Source organism: Tachypleus tridentatus, chromosome 11 (assembly GCF_004210375.1).
Source record: "Tachypleus tridentatus isolate NWPU-2018 chromosome 11, ASM421037v1, whole genome shotgun sequence".
In the NCBI taxonomy this organism is placed as follows: domain Eukaryota; kingdom Metazoa; phylum Arthropoda; class Merostomata; order Xiphosura; family Limulidae; genus Tachypleus; species Tachypleus tridentatus.
Window position 1 is genome coordinate 74827291 of NC_134835.1, and position 26616 is coordinate 74853906.

At 32.5% G+C, this 26616-nt stretch overlaps 1 protein-coding gene across 6 annotated transcripts; it reads left to right on the forward strand.

The window, feature by feature from the left end:
* Positions 1-11795: 11795 nt before the first annotated feature.
* LOC143232482 (beta-galactoside alpha-2,6-sialyltransferase 2-like) lies at positions 11796-24552 on the forward strand. Of its 6 annotated transcripts, none has more exons than XM_076468016.1 (5): positions 11796-12729; positions 17422-18133; positions 19791-19990; positions 22048-22222; positions 23650-24552. In XM_076468016.1, exons 2-5 carry the CDS (start codon positions 17491-17493, stop codon positions 23883-23885), a joined length of 1254 nt encoding a protein of 417 aa, XP_076324131.1. In that variant the 5' UTR covers positions 11796-12729; positions 17422-17490; the 3' UTR covers positions 23886-24552. The 6 variants fall into 6 exon arrangements, with proteins under 6 accessions (XP_076324131.1, XP_076324132.1, XP_076324133.1 ...); XM_076468017.1 differs by having other exon boundaries at positions 11796-12027; XM_076468018.1 differs by having other exon boundaries at positions 11796-12023.
* Positions 24553-26616: the final 2064 nt, after the last annotated feature.

The window sequence follows — 26616 nt, forward strand, 5'->3', positions numbered from 1 at the left end:
GTTTTAAAGCACTGTAGTAATAGTACAGATTTAAAATTTAGTAAATAGACGTTTAGTTTAAATGTTTGAATTGTCTGAATTTTTTATCAGTGATTATTTAATTTAAGAAGCATGAAATGAAAACGGAGTTGAGTTTGATGGCCTCTAGATGATGCTACTATCACTACCAAGTTTATCTTCTCCTTTTGTTTGTTGCTAAGTGCATAACAACACCATGAGTGCGCCACCCATGAGTATCAAAACCAAGTTTTAGTGATGCGAGCTCTCAGGCGTACCATTGAATCACTGATGGGCATAGTTTCGGCAAATAACTTGGAAATTGTGTTATGTGAAGAGAAGCTCTGTAAACAACCAGTGTATTTGAAGCGTAATAGCATAATATGTATGTGACGATGTGTGTGTGAAGAGAACGCAAATATGTGGCAACCCACGCATATTAAGCACATTGCACCGAATTTTTCATCAGCGTTTAAAATAAATTAGAACAAATGATTCAACGCCAACAGTGAATGGTAATAAATAATAATAAGAAGGAGAGCACGAGGACATAATACGTTGATAAATATGAGCTTATGTAGATGGACAAGTTGGGAAGTATTATTGGAAGACAATGAGTACCTGTAATTTTCATTAAAACTGAGAGAATGATCCAATTTCGACACTGAGACATTGTTTAACGGGAATGACAATAGTGACTCACATTATGCAGTTAAAATAAAACGGTTTTATCCAGGATTTCACAGGTTTATTTGACGTTTCTAGTAAGTATAATGCGAAGATATTTTAACTTGATTAAAGTTGGTTATATTGTCAATAGGGCATTCTAGTTAAATAGTTAAATTGTCAATAGTTTTATATCATAATAGATATATAAATGTGATGTACCCAGTACCTTATTTAGTTGTGATGGCAATATTTTTATTCAAGCAGATTGAAATATTTTTAATAAGCAAAGAAATTTACCGAATATTTTCTTAATATTTATTCATTACAAAGTAGTTTTGAAGCATGGAAATGCTGGTTGTAAGTGGAATAAGTAGAGGAAAAAGGTACAATCCACATGATGAAACATTGCAAATCGTTCCAGATCTATTACATACTTTGTGCATTGACGAATGTCCACACAAAAAAGACAATGTGAGTGTTAGCATAGGTTAAAAATCAAAGATTAGATTAGTAGCACCTAACTTGTGTCAATTTGTCTGTGCAAGATCCAAGTAGTTTATTCCTACTAGAATGGAGCTCTGTCTACGTGAAAAGAATATGGTACGATATGGATGAAGCTGAGCTTAAGAGTTTGATATGCGTCTTCTTTTCATTACCTGCTATATCCAGCAATGAGCAGCAAAGCCATAGGGAGTTGTTCGAATGCAAATCCAGAAAACCTACGAGGTTGGGGTTGGGAAGTTTTCAAGTTCCTTTGAACGTGGGTTTCCACTATTTAATATCAGGTTTTAACCACTGTTATTCTTTTTTCCTGAACTAGCCAATGGTCTTCCTGTTTTTTTCTGAACCCTGAAATGTCTTCCTTATTTGATTATCAAGACATACTTTTCAAATTATTCCAGTTATTAAGTCAACAAGTTCTTACAGGATGAGTAGAATTTCTCCCTGAGCAAAGAGAACAAGGAAGGTGTTGAAGCTGGAACGTACAGGCATGGTCTGACTCATATGGAATCAAAGATTGTTTGTTGGACGAAGATGTGTTGTAGTTGATGCATCTAACATGGGAAAACTTTCAGAACTTTTGATTCTTTTATCTCTTCATGAGCTGCACTACCACCTTCAGTGGCGGAAGATCCAAGCATTAAAGAAAGCAGCATCCCTACAATAAACCCCCAAATGAAAATGCCAGCTATGATTCTGTAAGAGTCTTGATTTCAAGTCACTCACCAACCTTCGTCATTGTCATTCATAACAGCATCAAAGGAAAAACCAAACTAAAAAAAAATGGGGTCCATTGCACTACTATCACCAAAACATAAAATGTGTTAACATCTCTACAAGGACCACAACATCCTAAAGTCAAAAGAGATATTTTCAGCTTGATGTGTGTATGAGAAGGGCTGCTCTTGTTTTGAGAAAAATAGATGTTTGGTGTTCTTTATTACAAATACAGACCAAAAGACTGTAACAATGGGTATTCAGATAAGTCAGCCAATATATGGAATGACTCCAGCCATTACCAATGGAAGTTTCATGTCGAAGACTATGATCGCTGATTATCAAAGTAGGACCTAAACAGTCATTGTGAATGAAGAGCTTCCCAAAAAAGTTGTCAAGATACATTCCAGAAAACCATAAGAGTAGAACTCCTAGACTAGCCCAACCCTCAAGGAAATTTTAGTACTAAAAAAGGCACTGTCAGAAAATGGTTATCGAATGAACAGAAGGTTGACCCTCTACAACAGAGGTGAAGAGTGTTTGAAGCGGAGAAGAATTTGCAAAAGTTTATATGTAATTATATGTCTTTTTGTACGATCAGAGTATCTGTAGAAGAAAGAAAGTAGTTAGAGTTTTGTTGAAAAATATACATTTTAATTGTACTTTTTTATGTCTGTTTATTGTGTATATATTTTCTTTATTTTGTTTTCATGTGACAGCAAATGCTCTCACTCTTACATACATGTGAATATATGTGAAAGTGCAGAGGTTTAGAAGTTTCAGGTATTTGGTATTATTTTAATTAAAAAATAAATTGGTGTGTATATATTTTGTGAACTTAGTGTGCCACTTCCTATTTGCATATTGTGTTTTCTTATAGTAAAGCCACATCAGGCTATCTGCTGAGCCCACCGAGGGGAATCGAACTCCTGATCTTAGCGTCGTAAATTTGGAGGCATACCGCTGTACTAGCGGGGGGCATTTGTATATCGAATGCGTATGTGTGAGCAAGCTATAGATAGCTTTAATGTTATCACTTCTAATGTGTTTTTATGTTAAAAGTGTTGTCTCCAGTGGCTCATTGTTAAGTCTAAAGGCTTATAATGCCAAAAGCCGGGTTTCTATACCCATGGTGGACACAGCATACATAATCCACTTTGTAACTTTGCATTTAACAGTAAATATAGACACAAAAGTTAAGATGGTTGACTTTGGGTTTAAGGGATAAAGGGATATTATTCTAAACATTTTTTTGTTGTCTTTCAACATTTGTGGTCCATACTGGAGGGATTCACACATTTTGTTAAAAGGCAAGAACAAACGACCTTTGAACTACAGATAAATATAAAATAAAATATTTTTCATGATGACGAGAAAACCCACTTGTAGAGAAAATTATACATGTAAAAACGGCTGGTATGGATACAAAAAGCACTATGTAGAGGAGCAAACAACGTTTCGACCTTCTTCGGTCATCATCAGGTTTACAAAGAAAGAAAGGGGTAACTGACCGATAGCTGACCACATGTTTAAAGGCGGTTGTGTAATTGAATGTAGGAATGTGGTCAGCTATCGGTCAATTACATCTTTCTTTCTTTGTAAACCTGACGATGACCAAAGAAGGTGGAAACGTTGTTCACTACTACATAGTGCTTTCTCTACTCATACCAGCCGTTTTTACATACATAAAATATTTTTGTTTAAACCAACGTTTCGGCATTGCGGCATCTTCAGGTTTAACATCAACCAGTGCCACAGCAGTATGTCTACAGACTTAAACCGCTAGAAACTGGGTGTCGATACTCGTGGTGGACAAAGCATGGATATCCCACTGTATAGCTTTGTGTTTATTTCCACATAATCCTATCAGGTGTTAACATGCATAACTGTTTCATATTATAATATTCGCGAAATTATAAAATTGCTTGTAATTTTCTATTTCTCGAGTCTGTCATAACGTGCGACTAACAATGTATAAAACATTATTATTGTTTTATTATTGTTCTAATGTTATATTATAATTAATTATAATTATAGCTACTATGTAGTTATACAAATATACGACATATATTACTTAAATAAAAAAAATAAAGAGAACCATTATTTCTCTAAGTGGAAAGGTTTGTTTGTTTTTGAATTTCACGCAAAGTTACATGACGGACATCTATGCTCGTCATCCCTAATTTAGCGGTGTAAGACTAGATGGAAGGTAGCTAGTCATCTTGCGCTATTCCTTTGGCAACGAATATTGGGATTAACCGTCACTTTATAACGTACTAACGGCTGAAAGGATGAGCATGGTTGGTTTGAGGACGATTCAAACCCTTAAATTACGAGTCGAGTGTCATACCCACTGGCTATGCCGGGAACAGGTTGAAAGAGTGTAATACTCACTGGCTACGCCGGGAACAAGCTGAAAGGATACAAAGCTTACTTACAGTGTTAAAAATAGATTGTGATACTTCAGATCATGCAGTGCCAAACTGAAAATAATAACGTTAAATGTATTGGTACAATGTATTGTTTTATGAATGGTGGTTTAGTTACATGTACCACCCATTGTTTCTATTAATTTTTGGATTTTTTTTTTCGTAAATGTGTGTAGCTTCCATATATTTTCTTTCTTTGATTTTTTTGTAAGATAGAAACTTTAGATGGGTTTGGGTCTTCTGTGTGTGGGGTTCCATGTTTGCATAGGGAGTGTTCTACTGAAGAAGTTTTATGTTGGCCATTCGTATATAAAGCACTGACGTGTTCTGAGATGAACGTGAGAAAAGGTCTTTCGGTTTCTACTATATATGTGTCCCTACACATATTACAAAGTATTTGGTAGACGACTTTTTTGATGTGGCACATTCTGTCCTGCTCAGGTTTCTCTGGCGTAGTGTTGTGTTTTGGCATATTTTGTTTGTGAGAATGATGAGTAAACTAATATTTCTTTCGGTTTTTGCCTGCAGATTGTTTAATGGCTTTACGAATATTAGTTGTGATTGTGTTGTTTATGAAAGGAAAGTTTATTGTGGATATTTTCGCGTATTTATTCTATTTAGTTCTTCTACTATAGCTCCTCTTTCGACGCTTTCTGAGTGGTGTGATTTGTAAAATAAAAATATCGGTTTGTAACCTTCTTTGTTATACATGGAACTTTGTATTTGTCGGTCTTGGATTTTCAGTGCTACGTCTGAAAACGTTAAATATCCTTCTGCACTGTGTAATTGTAGTGTGAATTTGACTGATGGGTGGAAGTTGTTTTGAATATAGTAAAACTGCTGTAGTCTTTCTCTTCAATGATTCCAAGTACCAAATATATAATCAATGTATCTGTACCACACTTCTGGCTTTAAACCGGTTTTTTATTTATATGTGTCAATGACTTTGGTTTCTAGTGTATGCATGAATGTTATAGTAAATATGGCTGCTGCTCTGTTACCCACTGCTACTCCTGTTGTTTGTACAAAGTGTCATCAAATTTAAAATAACTGTTGTGTAGGACACATTGAGCATCACGCGGATGGTGTTTAATGTGATGCTTGCTGGAAGAATGTGTTGAGTAAGTGAAGATGTGAAGTTCATGATACTGTCTGCGCTTTCTTATATGGTTACGTTTACGGAAAATAAAATGGATTCAGCGCATATTGTTTATGTAGAAGAGTGTGCCTTTTCTAATAGGTCTTAGTATTGGTTAAGTGTGATGGAACATAACTTAGATATGGTATAAACAGCTCATCAGGTAACCAGGATATGGTTTCTGTTGCAGAGTCATACATTAGTGTCTGATACTAGGGGTATTAAAGTTAAATTTTGTTTGTGGTCTTTAGTGACTCAATTTAGTTCAGGTATATGGCTGTAGGAGGGGTTTTATTCAGTTGTTATTTTTTAGGCAAGACACTTTGCTATTTTAAATACTCAAAGTATGTTTTTTTACTTCTTCGTTGTATCTTTGTTTAATGTAGCATAGGTGGAAGCGTCTTGAAGATGTTACTATATTTTACTTTGATAACTGTTTATGGTTAAAACTATAATACCTTTCGCTTTTTCGTTTATGATTAGGTTGCCGTTCGTTCGGAGTTCTTTTAAAGCTACTTTTTCTGCTGATAAAATGTTGAATTGTTTTCGATCATGTTTGCTTGTTTTTGATATTCGCGCAAAGGTACACAAGGGTTATCTGCGCGAGCACTCTAATTTAACAGTGTAAGACTATAGGGAAAGCAGCTAGTCATCACCATCAACCACCAACGCTTGTACTACTCTTTTGCCAACGAATATTGGGATTGGCCGTACATTATAACTCCATCACGGTTGAAAGGGCGAGCATTTTTAGTGATTAGAGCCCGCGACCCTCAGATTGCGAAGAGAGTGCCTTAACCACTTGGCCATACAGAGCAGCTGTAAAAAGAAGATTTTATGTGCTGTTGATGTTGATGTTTTTGGCATCGATTCTTCTGTGAGTCAAATGGGTGATTACTGATTGATGGGTAATTCTGATTATATTCTTGTGATTTGTATCTTCTATTGGATGTTAGTTGATAAAGGATAGACAAACGTTGTCTGGGATATCGTCCTAAATTTCATCTGTTTCTTCTGTGGTTGTTTTGTGTCGAGTTTTTTAAGATGTTTGATATTTCTTTAATTTCACGATGTTCTTTCCAGCGAACACTATGTATAGTTTTCCAAGCGATGTTAAAATTTCTAGACAGGTGTTGTCTGTAAGTTATCAACTTAAAGCAGTTTGGACTTTTCATCAGAAATGATACTACATCGGGCTGAAGCTTTATTATGTTTCTCTTCATTACATTTTTTATACCTTTTATTTAGTAATATATGCCTTATGTTTGTGTAACTGCATAAAATTATAACTATACTATAAGATTAGAACAATAATAATAGTTGAACATTTTTAGACGCATTTTACGGCAGACTCGAGAAACCGAAAATTTTAAGCAGTTTTAATAATTTAACGAATATTCTAATATTAAACAGTTATGTATATTAACTTTGAAAAAGCCGCAAAGGCAAAATATTAGTTTATATAAAAACGTATTATTTTATACTTTTTGGAGTGTAAAAGTCGTTTTTTTCTTAACTTATTCTAGACAGTCATATTTATTTTTATTATTTTAGTAAGTAAAGTTTTTAATAGTACGCTGTAGTTAACTTAACCTTTTACGTATCTCAGTATGTTATGAATTCGTCGTTACGTTGCCCATTTCCTATAGAGGGGAGTTGTTATTAATTATTGTTAGAGTATAAATTTGAAGAATATTTCAGTGTTTAACGTTTTCATTTTATTTCATTTTTCTTTAGTTTTTCTTATGTTAGTCTGTCTGCTCTTAAGGTAGACAGTATAATACTACCTTTGGCTATTTCTTTTCTTTGAATTTCACTTTGTGTGATAATGAGCAAACTGCAAAAGGGTATATTCATGTATTGTTAAATGTACATTTTTGTGTTACAGGATATAATATTCTTGTGTTTAAATTTACTGTTTTGTGTTTTTGTTTAAATATTAAATGTATATTTATGATTTTGGAATATGATTATTATATTTTTATTACATATTAAATACATAACAAGATTGCAAATATAAAAAATTGTTGAGTAGTACTTTAGACTAACACTATCTTAAAGGATTTTATTTTTTATTTTGTATACATCATTGTAAAAGGGTTTTATGATTTTGTAGATTAGGATGAATTGTTTATGTTTAAAGCTTTTGTCATCGTTAGGATATGTTGTTCCGACGAATGTGGCCCGACATGACCAACTGGTTAAAGCACTTGACTCCTAATCTGAGGGTCGCGGGTTCGAATCCCTGTCCCGCCAAACATACTCGCCTTTTCAGCCGTCGAAACGTTATAATGTTACGGTCAATCCCACTATTTATTGGTAAGAGAGTAGCCCAAGAGCTAGCGTCAGGTGGTGTTGACTAACTGCTTTCCTTTTAGTCTTACACTACTAAATTAGGAACGGCTAGTGCAGATAGCCTTCATGTAGCTTTGTGCAAAATTCAAAACAAACCAACTGAAGAATGTATACAGTAAAAGTTATGTTCCTCCTCAACCATGCCACAAGTTCAAAGGTTATTGTTTTTAAATTTAATTGTTGACTTATGAACAAACCTGAAAGAGAGAAGAGATGAAAATGTGATATGCACAGGCACACCTCTTTTTTTTTCCTAGTTGTTTTAGTGGTTTGTTTGTTTATAGTTAAACACAAAGTTACGCAATGGGTTATCTGTGTTTTCCTCACTACTGGTATCGAAACTCTGTTTCTCTAGAATTGTAATTCCACAGACATACGGTTATGCAACTGGTGGGCTGATTTAGTGCCTAAAAAATTGTGGTTGTTTAGTTTCCTTACTGTAATGGTCCAAAAGGTTGTTAAGGTTCTCTATTTCTAGTTGCTTAGTTTCTTCTTTTCTCTGTAGCAGGTGATGACCTTCTCCTGAGAGGATATTATATGTTATAGTAATATATAGCACATGGATTAAAATGACTAGCGCTTGAGAATTGTAAGGTTTACTAAACGCAACAACGAAACAATGCTGTGAGAGAATAATGGTTACAAGGTGATGCTGTCGACCAGACTAAGAAAAGGAATTTATATTTTGAAATTAAGTTAACTGACAACTAATTTCAAGAGCAATGGTTGTAGCTGTACATAAGATTAATCTTGATAAAGAGAAACTGTGGAGCTAAACACAATCTAGTGGAAAAAACTGTCATTTTGTCTTCATAGATATGCGCACATTTTCCTTTTACTTGTTGCGTTATAATGTGACGGTCAATCTCACTATTCGTCGGTAAAAGAGTAGCCCAAGAGTTGGCGGTGGGTTGTGATGACTAGCTGTCTTCCCTCTAGTCCTACACTACTAAATTAGGGACGGCTAGCACAGATAGCCCTCGAGTAGCTTTGTGCAAAATTCGAAATCAAACAAACAAACTTTTACTTGTTATAATAAAGATTTTATTTATTTATTTACATTTGTTCAGACTTGTTATTTCAAACCTATGTCAAGATATCTGTTATAGAATAATCCCATTATTTCTTAATCTCACATTTACAGGGAAATTAACTGCACCTAAAAATACCACATACTCTAGCAAGTGTTCTCATTTTGTTTTTGTTTGTAATGAAGTACAAACCTACACAATAGGTTGTCTGTGCTCTGCACACCACGGGTATCAAAACCCAGTTTCTAACGTTGTAAATCCGCAGACATGCTGCTATGTTACTGGGGTGGCTTTATTATGTGATCTATGCAGAGTCAAAGACCAACATTCTGGTAAATAATTTACCCAACATAACTTTTGATGGAGTTGAATAAAATTATAAGTATGAAAGACTAATGTGGAGTATATAAGTGGCCCGGCATAGCTAAGCGTTTTAAGGTGTGCTACTGGTAATCTGAAGGTCGCGGGTTCACATCCCCGTCGCGCCAAAATTGCTCTCCATTTCAGCCGTGGGGGCGTTATAATGTGACAGTCAGTCCCACTATTCGTTGGTAAAAGAGTAGCCCAGGAGTTGGCGGTGGGTGGTGATGACTAGCTGCCTTCCCTCTAGTCTTACACTGCTAAATTAGGGACGGCTCGGTGCAGTGGGCTAACAACCTGCTCACTTAAATACTTGTTGAAGAATCCGCAAGCGATTGCAGCCCTATGTTCCTAGATGGAATTTAATGGTGATAACTAACTAAATAAATAAATAAAATTATACATAATCCATAGTTATCATATTAATTTATAAAATCAGTTTTCATAATATTGTTGTTGTGTTGTTCTTTCATTGACAGTTTCTTTAAAATTATCCAGTGAAAACAATTCAAACTCCAGTCGATATAAATAACAATAAAGCATTTTATATCTTTTAATACTTTTCCAAGTTTGAACACTGTGTTTTAAAATGGCTTTAACTGCACTGCACGAACATAAAAATCAAGGTATTTGTACAAAGTAACACAATATGCATCACTTAAAACGAAAACACAAGGAGTGATTCACTCTGTAGGTTAGAAACAACTATATTATATTCTTGATTACTTTTTCTTCATAATATTCCCTTGGATTAACCAGAAAACTTGACATCAGATGTTTTGGAACTTTTAAAGAGTTCTATGCCTATTTTATTTTAATATCATCATTTTGAACCATGGATCCTTCTGTTAACAAATAAGTTGCAACATAAAGTATATATCTTCAAATGGCCCGGCATGGCCAAGCGTGTTAAGGCGTTCGACTTGTAATCCGAGGGTCGCGGGTTCAAATCCCAGTCGCACCAAACATGCTAGCCCTTTCAGCCGTGGGAGCGTTACAATGTGACAGTCAGTCCCACTATTCTTGGCTAAAAGAGTAGCCCAAGAGTTAGCGGTAGGTGGTGATGACTAGCTGCCTTTCCCCTAGTTTTACACTGCTAAATTAGGAACGCCTAGCGCAGATAACCCTCGAGTAGACTTTGCGTGAAATTCAAAAAACATATCTTCAAATAATATCCTTTTGGAGAATTTAGGAAAAGTTACAAAACTGAAGTTACCGGAAAATTTTTGTAAATTTTCTAAGTAATTTGTAGAAAGAAAACGTTTTAATCAAAAATTCATATACAAATGCTTGAACTCTCCTTATAAATATTTCCAGTTATAAGCAATTCTAGCAGTTAAATGTTAGAGGTATACTGCTTTGGTATAGAGTTAAGTACAGATAAGTCACAACCATAATGACAAGAGGAAGGATAAAGTATATCTTGCAGTGAGATATTAATGTTTGAATAATGAAGACTAAATAATTTTGGTGTACAACGTGTATTGAGATAAATTTTAAGATGTAAAAACAAAAACAGGTTAAAAGGTGTGATATAAAGAAGACAAACTGTTGCATACTGCCACAGCTGAATTTTAAATAATACTGTTTATTTGACTGTGTATTTTGTATATTTTGTTTGTTTGTTTTGAATTTCACGTAAAGCTACACGAGGGCTATCTTCGCTAGCCGTCCCTAATTTAGTAGTGTAAGACTAAAGGGAAGGCAGCTAGTCATTATCACCCACTGTCAACTTTTGGGCTACTCACTCTTTTAGCAACGAATAGTGGGATTGATCACACCATAATAATGCCCCCATGGCTGAAAGGACGAGCATGTTTGGTGTAACGAGGATTCGAATCCGGGACTCTCGGATTACGAGTCGAGTGCCTTAACCACCTCGCCATGTATTTTGTATAAGTTAAGCCTAATGACGATGAACTGGGTTTTATCACACAAAAACGAATAGACTGACCACTAGGAATATATTGTTTCAGCAACAAAAATTCAAACACACACGCATGTTGTCAGAGAACAAAAAATGATGCTTCTATAAGTTTAACAAATGAAATGCAAAATGATCACTGTATTTTCATGGGGAAGTTGAGCTATCAGCATGTGAAAGTTGTCTTCCACTAATTCACTGTTCAACAACACTGCTGTAATGCTATTTTCTGATTTGTAGGTTTGATTGTCTAGTGAAAATAATTCAATATCCTATGTGACGAGAAGAAGTTAGTTTACTTCTTCATTTATGTTAATATATGTACGCTGTCGTAAATTGTTGTAAGCTTACACTGAAAATGATGTTTAAACCCCTCTAACAATACTAGGATTAACGTAAAATCAAATTAATAGTACATAGTAACTCAAGATGCGCGATGGCTCACACAAATCTACTTTCCAGGAGAATATACTGATCGATTCAACTTTTAATCTTTAAGCAGTTCTAGTTGTATTAACTATCTTCTTCAAACCCCAATTTATAATTTATCTTAGGATCTACTAGAAAACTTAACTTCCAAATTTCAGATATTTTTAGGTGTTCTAGGCCTATGTATTCAACCTTTTGATTTTAAACGTCATTATTAAGATTCGCAACACCCTCTAGCCAACTTCTAAAATGTAACTTATACGAATACAACCGTAATAGTAAAGGGATAATTAATACAATATTGGTATACTATGGGGAAATGTTGCAGAAGGAATATATAGTTTTATGATGAGCAAGATAGAAGTGTCAGAGACACCTAAAACCTGGAAATATTACATAAATTTTGAATATTATAGAGAGAGTAGCAGTTATAATACCCAAGACTGTACCACCATCATACTGCTTTTAACGATGTGTGTAAGCGAATACGACTATGTATCTGATTTAATACAATGATATTGACAGTGACGGCGTGTTTGCAAAATGTATTTTGTAATAGTAAATTATAAATAATGCATAAATATAAAAGTAATGTTTTTTTTCAGTTTTTATTAAATTCAACTTCGAGAACTAGACGAAATGTAAGGCCAAAAAATACGTTATAAATTTTATTTAAAATTATAACATTACTTCTATATAGTATTATAACATTTGTTTTGACGTTCAAAAATAAATTTAAGCCTAACCTAGGAACTGATTATCAAGGGCCAGATACGTTGCGTAAAAAACCACTTAGGATAGTTGAAACCATACTTGAAAGTTCCAGCGTATTTAAAATAGGCAAATGAAACGTAAATACTTTACCAGTAAAATTATAGACCTAGTAACAATTACTACAAATGAGCAGTGTAGATTTTGTACCGTGTATTTACTAGTGAGTGACCTGTACAGTCTTGGGTCCATTTTCAATGCGTTTGAGGGATTTTGCATTTTTCAGCGGTATGGATTGAAAAGACTATATACATAATATATTTATAGTAGCAGAAACTGGAGAAGATAGTACTGTAATAATAATGATAAAGAAAAAGAGAAATCATTATGTTTTATGTGTTTTTCATAGAAAGCATATATGATTAACTGAAAAACACTTTCTACAGGGGTAGCTACAATTTTTAAAAGGTAAAAATACAGTGTTTGATAACAGGTCACAAGGTAATTTTTTTTAAAAAAAGAGTACTTAATAAAGGAAACTGTATAAAATAAATTTTTACTGAATGCAGAGGGTAGCTATCAAATAATTTTATTTAATGTATTATTGTAGTGTAATATACCATTTGCATTTAATAATTTTAGAAAAGATCACATTGAAGAATGCAGTAAAGACTTCTTAAATACCACACAAATATTGCAAGTACTTTGTCTCTTATTTAAGAAATAAATATAAATTAATACTATCATGAATCTGAACAAAACAGTTGTTTCTGTTTCTTAATGATTTGTATTACAGTTTTATTTATAAATTGCTAGTAATGTTGTTTTGTTCCTAAGAAAAGCATACTTTTTATAAAAAATTCTACTTCCAATTAACTAGGAAAATTACATATAAATAATTATTTTTGTGTTCTTTGGTAATTATTAAACTGCCATATTACACTGACAGATTAGTATACAAAACAGGATAATTGCTTTATAAATTTGTTTACATTAAAGGTCCTCACTGAAGAACTTAAAAGGACAGTTATTTTTGTACTTTTAGTAAAAATTATTGTGAACACAATATGAAAATTATAACCTTAAACTTTTCATGGAAACATCAATATATTAATGAATGAGAGATTAAATTCTCTTGTTCATCATAGTAGTAATTTTATTTCAGAGGAAGCATTAAACTATTTTTTCATACAGTTGACCATCATAACATGGTTATTCCTACGTGTAATTTGAGAAAAGCTTTTGGAGTCATGGTATATATTTCTGGGGAAAAAAATGTATCACCAGAGTAGAGCTGGAAGAAGTAGAAAATAATTTATAAATTTCTTTGAAGGAATAATGATATTAAGATTGTAAATAAAGTACTATATAACACAAAGTATATAAAAACTGAATTTAGACAATTCAAATAATTTTATGATGTACAGAATTATTTTAACTTGAGTAGTTTTAAGATAAGTCTTGTATTTTGATTACTCTTTTTAAGTCAACAGTTCTGCATTTTCTAAAGACGTTAAAGGAGTCGTTCTTAATTTTTTTTTAAACTAAAATCTGTGCAATAATAAAGCTATTTTGTCAGTTTATTTGAAGTTATACATTACATTGTATTCTAAACACTGTTCTGTTTCAGAAGGAAATACATTTTAGAAACAGGGTATTCACAGAATGGTTGTTGAATGTATAAATGTATGTTTATTTTATGCCAATCAAAAGTCAGGTTTAAACATTATTTCAGACATGACCATCATACCTTTACATATGTATACACCTTTATTTAACTAGGTGTTTTTGGTATATCAAGTTCACAGCACTTATCATTTTATGTAATTTTTTATGTTTTTGTAGATTTCACATTTTCGTGTGCCTGGTGGCTTCTAACGTGGGCATTTTTTACAAGTGAATTTGAAGCGTTATGGTCATATTAGTTGTACAGTGTTACAAATGTTCTAATTTTAAATAAGACCTAAATTCTTTTAATCATTTATATTTTCTTTCAAGTAAATAAATATCAAGATGGTTTGTGTAATTATGACAAATACAGTAGCATTAAACCATAAATATAAAGTAATTATAAGAATAGATTTGTTAGCATTATCTACAGATCTCCACTTCATGAACAATTAAGGATTGATTTTTGCATATGCTTCAGCCTTTTCCTACTGCACAAACTCACACATATACAAAAAACTCACAAGATTGGCATTAAAATCCTTTGGTAAAGGATTGGAGACTCATTCCATAACACTGCACAGGGTAAATTGTAAGTTATTTAATTAGGTTAGAGTACTAAAAAGAGGGAGGGGAGTGGTTTTATACATATATCAATTACATCCTGTTCAAGTTGAGGTAGCAAAAGTAACAACGATGAGGCTGATCCTATTTCAGTTTTGCTATCAGTAATAAGAAGAAAAGACTCGGAATTTGTTACAAACTCTCCAGATTAAACTGATGAAATTAATGAGAAATGTTACAATGAGATAAATAATTAAGTTATTAACAAATTCATAATTATGGGAGATTTTAATTTCAGTTGCCTAAATTAGGAAGTATTAGAACTAGACCATGATGGAGACAGGTTTCTTGAAAACGTTCAGAGTTGTTTTCTTGAGCAGTTGGTCAAGAAATGATCTAGGAACAATGCTGTTGTATATTTTATTGTTAACTTCTAATACAGAAAACTTTGAATGGGGATCATAAGGATGCAAGTATTCATTGTTCTTTTAGGTTTAATGTTTCATTGCATGAGATTAGGAATAGAGAAATTTTGGTTACAAATTTTTAAAAAAAGTCAATTTTGAAGAGATGTAACAAGAATCATCTGTTATGAAATGGGCAGTTGAATTAATTGTAGACACTAATCAAATGTAGAAAAAGTTTTTAAATACATTTTTAAATATTCCAGATAAACATGTTCCTTATTCATAAAAGGTGGCTGAAAGTTAAAATAAGTCTGACTAACAAAGAATTTAAATGATAAAATTAAAGAAAAACATAAATTTAAGAAGAATAAATTGACTGCTTTGATAGGAGACTTAGAAGATTACAGAAGATCAAAAATTAATTAAACAGAAAATAAGAAAATTAAAAAGGATGTATGACAAAATGGTGCCTGAAAATATAGTTAATAATGAGGATTTCTCTAAATACATTATGGGTAAGCAAGATGTTAGGATGATAGTAGAGCCTTTGAGGGATGATAAAGGAATGCTCATACATAATGATTATGATATGACTGGGTTATTAAATTCTGCCTTTTTTAACAGTTTGTAGTAATGAAAATTTAAACAGCACTTATCTTCCTGAACTATTGCTAGGTGGAACAAGATTATCACAGTGATTCTAAGTTTGTTAAGAGAAAATCTGAGAAGTTAAAGATAGAGTGTATGAACCACTTGCTACTATTTTCATAAGTCATTGAATAGTGGGCAAGTGTCAGATGATTGAAGGTTGGATAATTTTAAGGTAGTTGGAAAAAGTTGTCCCAGTAACAGTAGTTATTAGGCCTAATAGTTTTATACCTTTGGTGGAGAAAATTTTGAAAGTCTGATATAAGATACTTTGCAACATCAGTTAACAGAATGTAAATTTTTTGGATAGTTAGTGTGTTTTAATTTGGGAAATATTCTTACCTCAATAATTTTTGATATTCTTTAAAGAGGTTACTGTTTACATAGATGAGGGTAAGGGTGTGGATTTTCAAAAAGCATTTGACAAGGTGTTACATAGAAGGCTTATTAAAAACAGTGGCATCTATTGGTGAGAGGGTTTAAATTGGTTCATTGGATAGAAAACTGGCTGGATGGAAGAAAGCAGGTGGTTGTTATAAATAGAGTTCATTTTAACAGAATTAATGTTATAAGTGAAATACCTGTGGCTCAGTCCTAGACTTTTGGGTTTTTTTTCCAGTTTACATCAATGCCATAGATGAAGGAATCATTAATAAATTGCTAAATTTGCTGATGATTTTAAGGTTCTCATCTAAAGTGTTTCTGATTATGGGGAAGATATTGCTGTTTTAAAATAATCATTTAATGAATTGGTCAGATAAATGGCAGGTGGATTTTAATTATAATAAATGAAAGACAATACATGTGTGTTATCATGTATGATTTCTAAATATAAGTTGGATGGAAATAATCTTAATAGTGTTGCAAAAGAAACAGATCTTGGTGTAGTGGTTGATCAATTTCTTTAGTCATCCAAACATTGTGCTGTTGTTATGCAAGACAAAAATATTTTGAGGCCACATTTGGTGGATTATGTTCCATTTTGTGATCCTTACTTTAGGAAGGACATTGAATTATTAAAAAGGATTCAGAGCAGGGCTACTGGGATGATACCTGGGATAAAAATGTTGTCATGTAAGGACAGGTTAAAATAATAAACTTTTTCACACAAGAAAAAAAGGGTTAAAGGGGATCTGAGTGGATATGATTGTAATGGAATTGATAGTGTCAATGCATTATATATTTTTTTAACGTAATGGTGAAAATGGTAGGACTAGCATACATATAAATGTTTGCAGTGTGGGAGTCTTCTTCAGCTAAGACAGTTTTATTTTTCTAACATGGTAGCTGGTTGGCTTTTGGAATGAGTTGCTTCCAGATATGTTGGAAGCAGTAAATTTAAAAGTGTTTCATGGAAGGCTTGATAAATATTTAGTGATAAATGACTGGGTGTGAGTTCTTGTATATATATAGTTTAGCTTAGTGGCCTGGACAGCCTAGATGGATCAATAGGCTCCTTATCCTTGAACTATATTTGTCAAGTACTTGAAGTTTTGCATACTTTTTTACAAAGATGAACATAAACATTATGAGCACTAATGTTTGGTATCCATGAGATATGAATATATCCAAATTAGATGTGAAATTACATGTCAGAGGGTCATGTCAGAGCAGTTTTGTGTTAATAACTGTGTATGGAAGTATTTTTCTGTGAAAAGTATAAAACTTCACCATGAATAACTTGTGAGGTACATATAGCTAACTATTAACTTTGTGTGGATTGTTAATGTATTTTATTCAGTATACATAATCTGTGAGTGTGTATATATGTGTCACTCATACCAAGGGAGACCTAAATAATAATAAAGTACTTGAGCTGCAAACTGACTTTGGTAAAATATGTTTAATATGTGTGTTTACTTCATCATTACAGATGCTGCTTCTAGTCAAGAGGAAATACATTTTAAGCTCCAAAACCTAACAACTTATAATTTGTGAGGAAATGGGAAGGATTATAGCAGTCAGCATCTGGATGTTCATTGTGATGATGATTTTAGGAGTTGGTGGGTACATATATGTCCTGTGGATTCAGTACTGGAAGTTTGCAAGAAGTAAACACTTCTCACCTTCAGCTGCTATCAGAAGAAGTTTCCTAGGGAACAACTTAACTTCTTTATCCTTGAAGGACATAGCTCAGAACCTGAACTTACCAAGCCAAAACCATTTAGCAGTTGCTGCAAACAAAGCTAAGAAAAATGATTTTGCTGAAGAACATACAAGTCTTGTAGATAATTTAATAAAAAAAATTAATACTTATAAACATCAGCTTATAGTGCAGCTACGTAAGTGGCAACTTCAGGGGGCCAGTGTAATTTCTGACCAAAGTCAGAACCACAACAATTATAAAGTTCATTATAAAGGTCAACGTTCTTTTGGTTACAAGTCAGAGACTGATCTTGTTTGTAGTGCTAAACATGATGTACCTGTCAGAATGTTGTCTGCTGATGACACTTTCTTTAAAGAAATTGGTCTGGCACCATTGTTTCCCAATAAAAATATTAATCAAGTTTTAAGAATGTTCAATAGCTGTGCAATTGTGTCAAGTTCTGGATCCATGTACAAGTCAGGGTTAGGTAAAGAAATAGGTAAGTGGACTGAGACTGAATGATATAAATTACTATTTAATATTGTTAGTATCAATCATGAATTTTATTGATAATGGTATTTTAATATTAACTGATGATGTTATGCTGACAAAGGATGTGAATAAATCACTAAAGAATGGTAAAATATATATGTAATATCAGAGATGTTCTTGGAATTAATGCTTCTTTCATGAGAAGTTTAACAAGTCAAAAAATCATGTGAAAGTGAATCCTTTAATTTTATTGATAAAGCAAATCATATAATTAACATTTCAGTACCAAAGAAAGTATGCTCTGATATCTTACTCAATGATACAGACTAATTATTTCTTAGTATAAGTAAATAAATTTTAAAAGATAATAAACCAAAAATATAATATCTAATAGCAAGTTAAATAAAACTAATTAAAGTACATCATAATTCTAAGTGTATTCTATCCAGAAAAGGGTATTATGAGCTCCATTCTATGCATCAACATAGAATGAAGAAATTTTTAATTTCAATAAAATAAATATCAAAACCTGATTTTAGCTCAATACAGTATCTTGTAAATTCATTATTAATGAGGTTGTTTACAGTTGCAGTACTTGTTATCTAACATTTCTAATAGCTTATATTAATTTATACCTCAACCATTATATAGCAGTATTTTCATCAATGTTTAATATTTTGCTCCAAAGAAACTTGTGAAATTCTTGTAATTACTACTTTCATTTTGTGTAATTCTTGCAATTGATTTATAAGATCTTGAGTTATGTTAGCCTATCCTTGGTACTAAAGTTACCTAATTTACTTTTACAATAGGTGTTAAAAATTAAAAGAATAAATGTAGCATTTTATTGTTGCTGTTTTTAGAGAATATTTATATATATTTTTGTAATATTATACTACAGTTTTTATTTAATGTAAAGCTGTAAATATATTATAATAAATCCAATGAATGAAATGACAGAATAGCAATTTATTTGAGATTAATTTTATCTAAAAAGTGCTGATTTAAAACCAACTTTAAACAGCTTATTTTTTTTGTCTTAGATTTAGTTTGTTGTATCAACATTTTTCAGTTAAAAACAATCAGTGGAGAAGTATGAAGGATCTTTACCAGTTATTGTTATAAATATTCTCAGTATATGTTTTTATTGTCAGTGTTGGTTACTTTTGTATTGAAGTGTTCAAAATAACTCAAAATAGGCTTTTATATATGTTGTTTACCTTGATTTCAAAAACATTACATTAGCAACTTTTTCTGATATACATTTGGGTGGGCTTGTTTTTCTACATAATTAAACTATCAGTTTTATTTTCAAGTGCAAGTTCAGGAAATAATAATATGCTTTTATCTGTGTAAAAACTTCTATTTAGACATTTTTTCTTTTGCTGTTAAATGTGTATTTATTGTAGCCATAGCAAGAAAAAATTTTGCTTTCTTTTGTTCAAAAGTATTTTGGTACACACGCACCCAGTAACCAAATGTTTAATAGTTAACTTATTTGAATGTTATTGTAATTGTTACATTATTAATAGTTTTACTTGTAATAGCTCATATTTTGTTTTGCAGTGGAATGTTTAATCATAGTTTTGTTGGAGTGATAGGTAGAATGTATGTAAGTAACCGTTTTATCATTCATTAAGTACAGTTGTTATTTATACATTCAGATACGCATGATGTGGTGCTGAGATTTAATGATGCGCCAACTAAAGGTTATGAAAAAGATGTTGGTAACAAAACAACTATCAGGATTCTCAATTCACAAGTAGTTTCAAAACCTGAGTTTGACTTTTCTCACTCACCACTGTATGAGAATATATTACTAATAGTCTGGGATCCTCCTGGTTACAATGATGACATCAAAAAGGTAAAGATGATATGTAATGTTTTTTAAAAGTAGAATCAACATAATACAGGCCTTGATAAATCCTAGACCACTATGTTACCATAGTGACTAAAAGTATATTTGTGGTGTCTAGTATTTTCTCCTATTTTATTCATGCATAGGGCTGTGTTAGATAGAAGTGGAATCTAGAACAATTCTGGGCTCTTAGAAGCCCTGAACTATTTTTACATTCTTTTAATTCTAAATTAAATTTTTGTTTCTATAATTTTAATTGCAGATTTTGCACTTCTTTATGGTTTTTCAGGAATGAAGCACTGTGTTTGCACAACACAGTGCTAACTTGGTGGAATTATGTTTTTCTTCTCTCTCTCAATTTAATCAATCAGTGCATAAGTTTAGATTCAGATGGGATCAAAGGCAGTTAATTCAGGTAATACTATCATGTGATTGTTAGCATGCATTTGTTGCTGTGAAAATAAAAAAATTTACAATGGTACCTTGATTATCTCTGCTGGTCTATGGAAAGCAAAACATTACGACAACAGAAACAGAGGATGACCGAAGCACTAATATATCTCAATAGTTAGTCCATTCTGTAATCAAAATACTTTTTCCATATATTTAAGTTCCTTATTTTAAATTAAAATCTTGTCATTTAGTCACGTTATCTTGAAAAAAAATTATAAATGTCATTACAATCATAAAAGCAAAGGTTTTTTTCAATCAGTTGTCTACACTCAGTTTTTCAGAATTTCTTGAGTTACACAAGTCCAATTTCACTTTCTTTCATATAATACATCATCTTTTGATTGCTTGTTACAGTTTTATTAAAATTTAATTGCTAACAAAGGTGTAAGTAGCTCCTAAATTTCAACACTTTTTCTTCTATAGACACGGAAGTGCATTTGCATCAACGTCTGTGAAAAATAAGTCACAAATTAGTACAAACCTATGGTTGGGAATTATTACAAAAAAAGCCTTTACTAAAACAGATTGAAGATACTACTTATTTGTAGGGAAGAGGGACAATGTATAACTGGGCAATGTCCCAACACAACCTGAATGTGCATCTGTGGTTAAATGATGCTCACCATGCAGCTTAGAGCTGAACTTAAGTGAAATCTTTAAGAAATCTTAATGTGTATTTTAAGAGCTAAATAAAGTTAGTCAACCTATAAATATTTTTGTATTCCTGTCTTAATAGCTAAAAATAAAAAATGCAAGGCTTGGCTTGAACTGATTGACTTAAGATTTAAATGTGTGCCACATCTTTCACTCAAAACCCCAAATATCATGCAGCACCTGAACTTTCGCAACTCAAATTAATTTCTGAGCAACAATTTCTCCAAAATGTATAAATTATTATCTAAAATTGTAGTGGCACAATTAGTTTGAGAAAATTTTGGAAAAGTGTAACCCCCATTTCCTGGTACAGACAGTAGTGAAATTATGTTAGGTGCACCTGGTTTTTGAGTTTTTGGGCTGACTCATAGATATGAAAATGTTTGTTGAGGCCTAATGTAATATATTCTGTATGATTAGTTGCAGAAATGTGACAGTAAATGAGCAAGTGCTTATACTGTAATAAGGCTGGTGCCACAAAATCCATTTTATAATTATCTATTGTTACTTTACAATATTACATTTCTTCTGAGCTAATTCCATAGATAAAGTGTAATAAAACTTTGTTATGTCTCAAGTTTCATGACATAATTTCCACCATTATAAGTAAGAAGTGGAAACTATGGTAGGTTAGGGCAGTTCTACTGGTGTTAATCTGTGGTGTGATTTTATATAGACTAGTAGATTCTAAAGACAAAAACTATTTTTAAGCAGCACCTTACAATTTGCACTGAGAAAAACAAGATTCATGTTTTTTCATTTTTTTAAAGTTTTTCTGCCTTGTATAAAACTTTGGATATTCACACATGTAAGTATTGTTTATTCAGTTGGAACAATATTTAACTTCAATGAGACATGTAGGTATTTATGTACTGTTTAAAATTCATCTAAATTTATTTAATATATAGTCACTTATTATATCTAGCTCTTGAAACTTCTTAAACTTTTTTGAACAGTGGTACCAACATCCAGATTTTGACTTTTTTCCTTTCTACTGGGAGAGACGACAACGACTTCCAGAAGAAAATTTCTTTGTTGTGCATCCTACAGTCGTTTGGAAAGCTTGGAATTTTATCCAGGAAAATACAGCAGTACTCATCAAAAAGAATCCTCCATCTTCAGGGTTTTTAGGTGAGTTTTGCATATAATTGTAAATTTGAACACAGTAGTAAATTTCCTCATTACGAAATAAAAATATTACAGAGATAAGGTGAAAGAATTCACATTATCATCTAAAGTATAGTAGTTAAAAACTAATGTGGTATTTATGTGCCAGTCAAAACCAAACTGTGTAGGATTATAGTTTGGAACAAGGGCATGTTAATGAGTGGTTCACAGATCCTTCAATCTCCCATTATTGTTATTGAGCATTTATTAATAAATCTTTGATGCAAGTTAACATAAACTACATTCATAGATTGTACCATATCCTTACTCCAAAAAACAAACACAAAAAGCTGTATTAAATTTTTTATTAAACAATGTACAGAGAGCATGGACATAGAACACAAAAATGTCATATATATTTCCAACAGTGTTCTAGTACTCTCTGTGGAAAAATGCAATGAAAATATTAGCTTCCACTATTGTAATACTACATAAACTCTGCTGAAGTTTCTGCTCCAAACTCAAACCATAAGTCTGATATAAAGAGTTGTTTCTTGAGTTATACCTACTTCTTTCTTTGATCAATGACCTTTTACCTTTGGCCTGTAAGGCACTTCTGAGGCCAGTAAGCATCAGTTAATTAATCATTTGAAACAGTGTGGAAGAACATTAAGAGATGACTGCTCTTTGGCTATTACATCTTCCTACAAAGTCACTCTGATCACATAGTGTATATGGTGTTTTAAAAAGATGCATAATGACTTATTAAAGTTTATTCACATCTTTTGGTGAGGTAATAATGAATACTGTCATGATATGTTATAAATAAATTGTGTGACAGTGAGGACTTTTGTGTTATTTATTGTAACATCCACCTCCCATATTCATAAATTGAACAAAGAACAGGTACCTCACCTTGTATTTATATAAAACTCATCAGAACTTTATAAAGTAGTAAAGTCTGGAATGAGGCTAGTGTGCTAGAGATGATTGAATAATTTGTTTACTTACTGATTATTTTTGTTTGGTTTTGATATTTTAATACTTCTGAGCATTTAGTTAGATCAGATGTCTTAGAATTAATGAATTTTCAATAGACCATGATGATCTTGTGGTTCTACCAGAACTACCACTACCACCTCTTTTTTTATTTTTTATCTAATGGGGAGCTTAGCAAAATCCTATTAAGTGTTAATGAAATGTGGAACATTATTATTAATAAAAATGAGTACATAAATAAAATGATGTGTAGTGTTGATTGATCTGTGATCTTATGAATTAGTTTTGTTGTAGTTCTAATCTGCATAGTTTATTTTACTTTACACATTTATTTTACATCTGTGATCTTATGAATTAGTTTTGTTGTAGTTCTAATCTGCATAGTTTATTTTATTTTACACAGATCGCCTGAGAAAAGGCTCAAACTGCTTAATGAATTTTTTTTTTTTCAGGTTTGCTGCTACTATTACAACATTGTAATACTGTGGATATATATGAGTATATCCCTTCCATGAGATTAACAAAACGTTGCCACTACTATGATGTGCATGAAAACTTAGGATGTACATTAGGTGATTGGCACCCTCTAGCATCTGAGAAACTTCTTTCTTTAGCAATGAATACTGCATCAGACATTCAGGTTTTTGTGAAAGGAAAGATCACTATTAAAGCTGATGTTAAGTGCTAGAAGTTTGAACAACCTGAATCTATATAGTTCTTGTTAAATTTTACTTATACAAAGAATGTAGTTTATTAAACAGTTTCCCTTTATTTCATCTCTGTCCTGCAATTATTACTAGACAGGTAACAGTTGCAGTCACATTGTTATTATGCTAAGGGCATGTAACACATCATAACCAAGATGTTTGTTCAGTCTTAACTATAAAGTTGATGTCAGAATTAGATCAGTTTTTTTTTAATCATTTTTCAATTTGAGCTGTAATACAGTAAAATTTAGTTTTGTTTGTTTGTTGTTAAGTACAGAGCAACACAACATGTGCTGTGCCAATCTTGAATATCAAATCCTGTTTTTTAATATTATAACAAAAGTTGATAGGATGTTCAGTAGTAATAACCTTTAATATTAATAAAACCTTCTACTAACTTAGCTGTAAATTCCTGTGAAGTACATATGTATATTTAATACTTATCAGGCCTCAGAAATAATACTTAAGGAAAGCACTTTCTTATGGATTTCTGTTAGGATAGTACTTTTGTCTCTTTTGCTGTTTTTACCTACGCAATTATCTGATTGATTTGGTGAAATGTCTTCTCTGAAAGTTTGACAAATTAACAAGGATGATACTTTTGTACATTTAGCAGGACCATGAAAGTAAATTGCTGTTGTTCACAAACATATTTCTCTTTGTCTTTTTTGTACAGTATTTAAATATGAATTTCATGCACCCAAAATGGTATGGAAACTGTGAAGATTTATAGTGTTTTTTGAGTACTAAAATGTCATAGACACTTATGGTAAAGCTCTTAGTTGTTATAGTCTAATACAGATATTCTCAAAACCAGGGGCATACATCCTGGGGGGGGGAGATACACCCCTTCATTTTAGGTGGGGGGTATGGTGCATACAGTTTGGTCTGTTGAATTGTTTTATTGCATCACAGACTTACAAATTGTGTGTTTGTTCTTGTGATTCTTGTGTTCTTATCAATCGAATTACATAATTAGGCCTAGATGTAGGCTTTTTCAGTAGCTGAAATGTTCATCTTTAATATAGGGGTGCTTCTAAGCTTTTTGATCTAAGCAATAGTTATGGTAAAGCTCTTAGTTGTTATAGTCTAATACAGATATTCTCAAAACCAGGGGCATACATCCTGGGGGGGGGAGATACACCCCCCCCTTCATTTTAGGTGGGGGGTATGGTGCATACAGTTTGGTCTGTTGAATTGTTTTATTGCATCACAGACTTACAAATTGTGTGTTTGTTCTTGTGATTCTTGTGTTCTTATCAATCGAATTACATAATTAGGCCTAGATGTAGGCTTTTTCAGTAGCTGAAATGTTCATCTTTAATATAGGGGTGCTTCTAAGCTTTTTGATCTAAGCAATAGTTCGTAAGTATCAGTCAGTAGGCCTAAGCATACATGTAAGGCTTGTAAGCACTATTACAGAATCTACCTACGTCTTGTACGTAGTGTAAGATTAAGTAAAATTTTCATCACAACAGATTGAACAGAGCATGAAATTCGAAAGTATTACTCCCAAGTGTAAACTCCTGTAATCTAGATTCGGCAGGCCATTTATAGCTTGTAGCTGCATTAATCTTATGTGTATAATGTGCAGTTTTTTTATGCCATTTGTTCTTACGCATGTCTAGCAAGATTTATTGTCGAATGCCTTACTCTCCGCAGCTGCTGAAGCCGCTGACCATAGTGTACATTTAGTGTACAGTTAATGACAGGTTCAGGCCGCATGGATCCAGAAGTGCCCTACATCAGCCCCCTCCACTCCCTTTAATCTGAGCTTAGATTTTACAACAGGGCTCATTTGTGGCCCTCATTAATCCATGAAATTTCAGATTATCACTGCCCTCTAATAAAGTGCTGGTGCTTTATAGTAAAAGAACAGTACGTTCTCTTAACATAGATAGTAAAAATAGTGTATTTTCTTGTATAATTAGAACACAAAAGGAGTGATTTCAACAGCCTGAAGCCTCTACTCAAATTGTAGTGCTAGTTTTTGTTTAGGGGTTTTTATTTAATAGATGTGCTTATGGACATTATATCACAACATTTTTTTTAAAAGCTTTAACAGGAATATAATATATTTGTGATTGTTTAAGTATTTTTCGAGAAACTTGCAATTACTTGTTTTGTAACTAGCACACATTATTGTCCTAGCGATGCCCAGGCGGTCAGTAGGCTCGGTAGTGACAATGAGGTTCGCTCGTTTGATTTAAATATATTGTACAGTTCAGTCCTACTTCCATTCTTTTCTATCTTCGTTCATTGTACGTTAGAGTTTTTCAATAAAGACTGTATTTCAGCATGTTGAGTCATCTGGGAAACAGATTCCAATTATGACAAGCAAGCGTCTGAAACTTTCCAATATTAGACAGTTCTGCAAGCCAGTTACTAGTACTACAAGTGACAATGCAGATGCAGATAATCCAACAACCTCAAGCAAAGGAATAGAAACTTGCCATACATAGGAAATACCATGTTCATCAGAGGACGAGTCTGAAAATGCTTGTGCAAATATTGCACATCGTGAACAACCAGATAGTTGTGAAACAAGTTTGTGCAGTAATGAAATATCTGACACTCTACAGATACAGCGAGGAAAGCCATATCACCAAACGCACAATTAATATCACAACAGATACCTTTATATCCATTGGTTTTTGCAACTGGAAAAGGCAAAACAGAAATTCAACGAACACCAATTTTCCTCTCAGCACA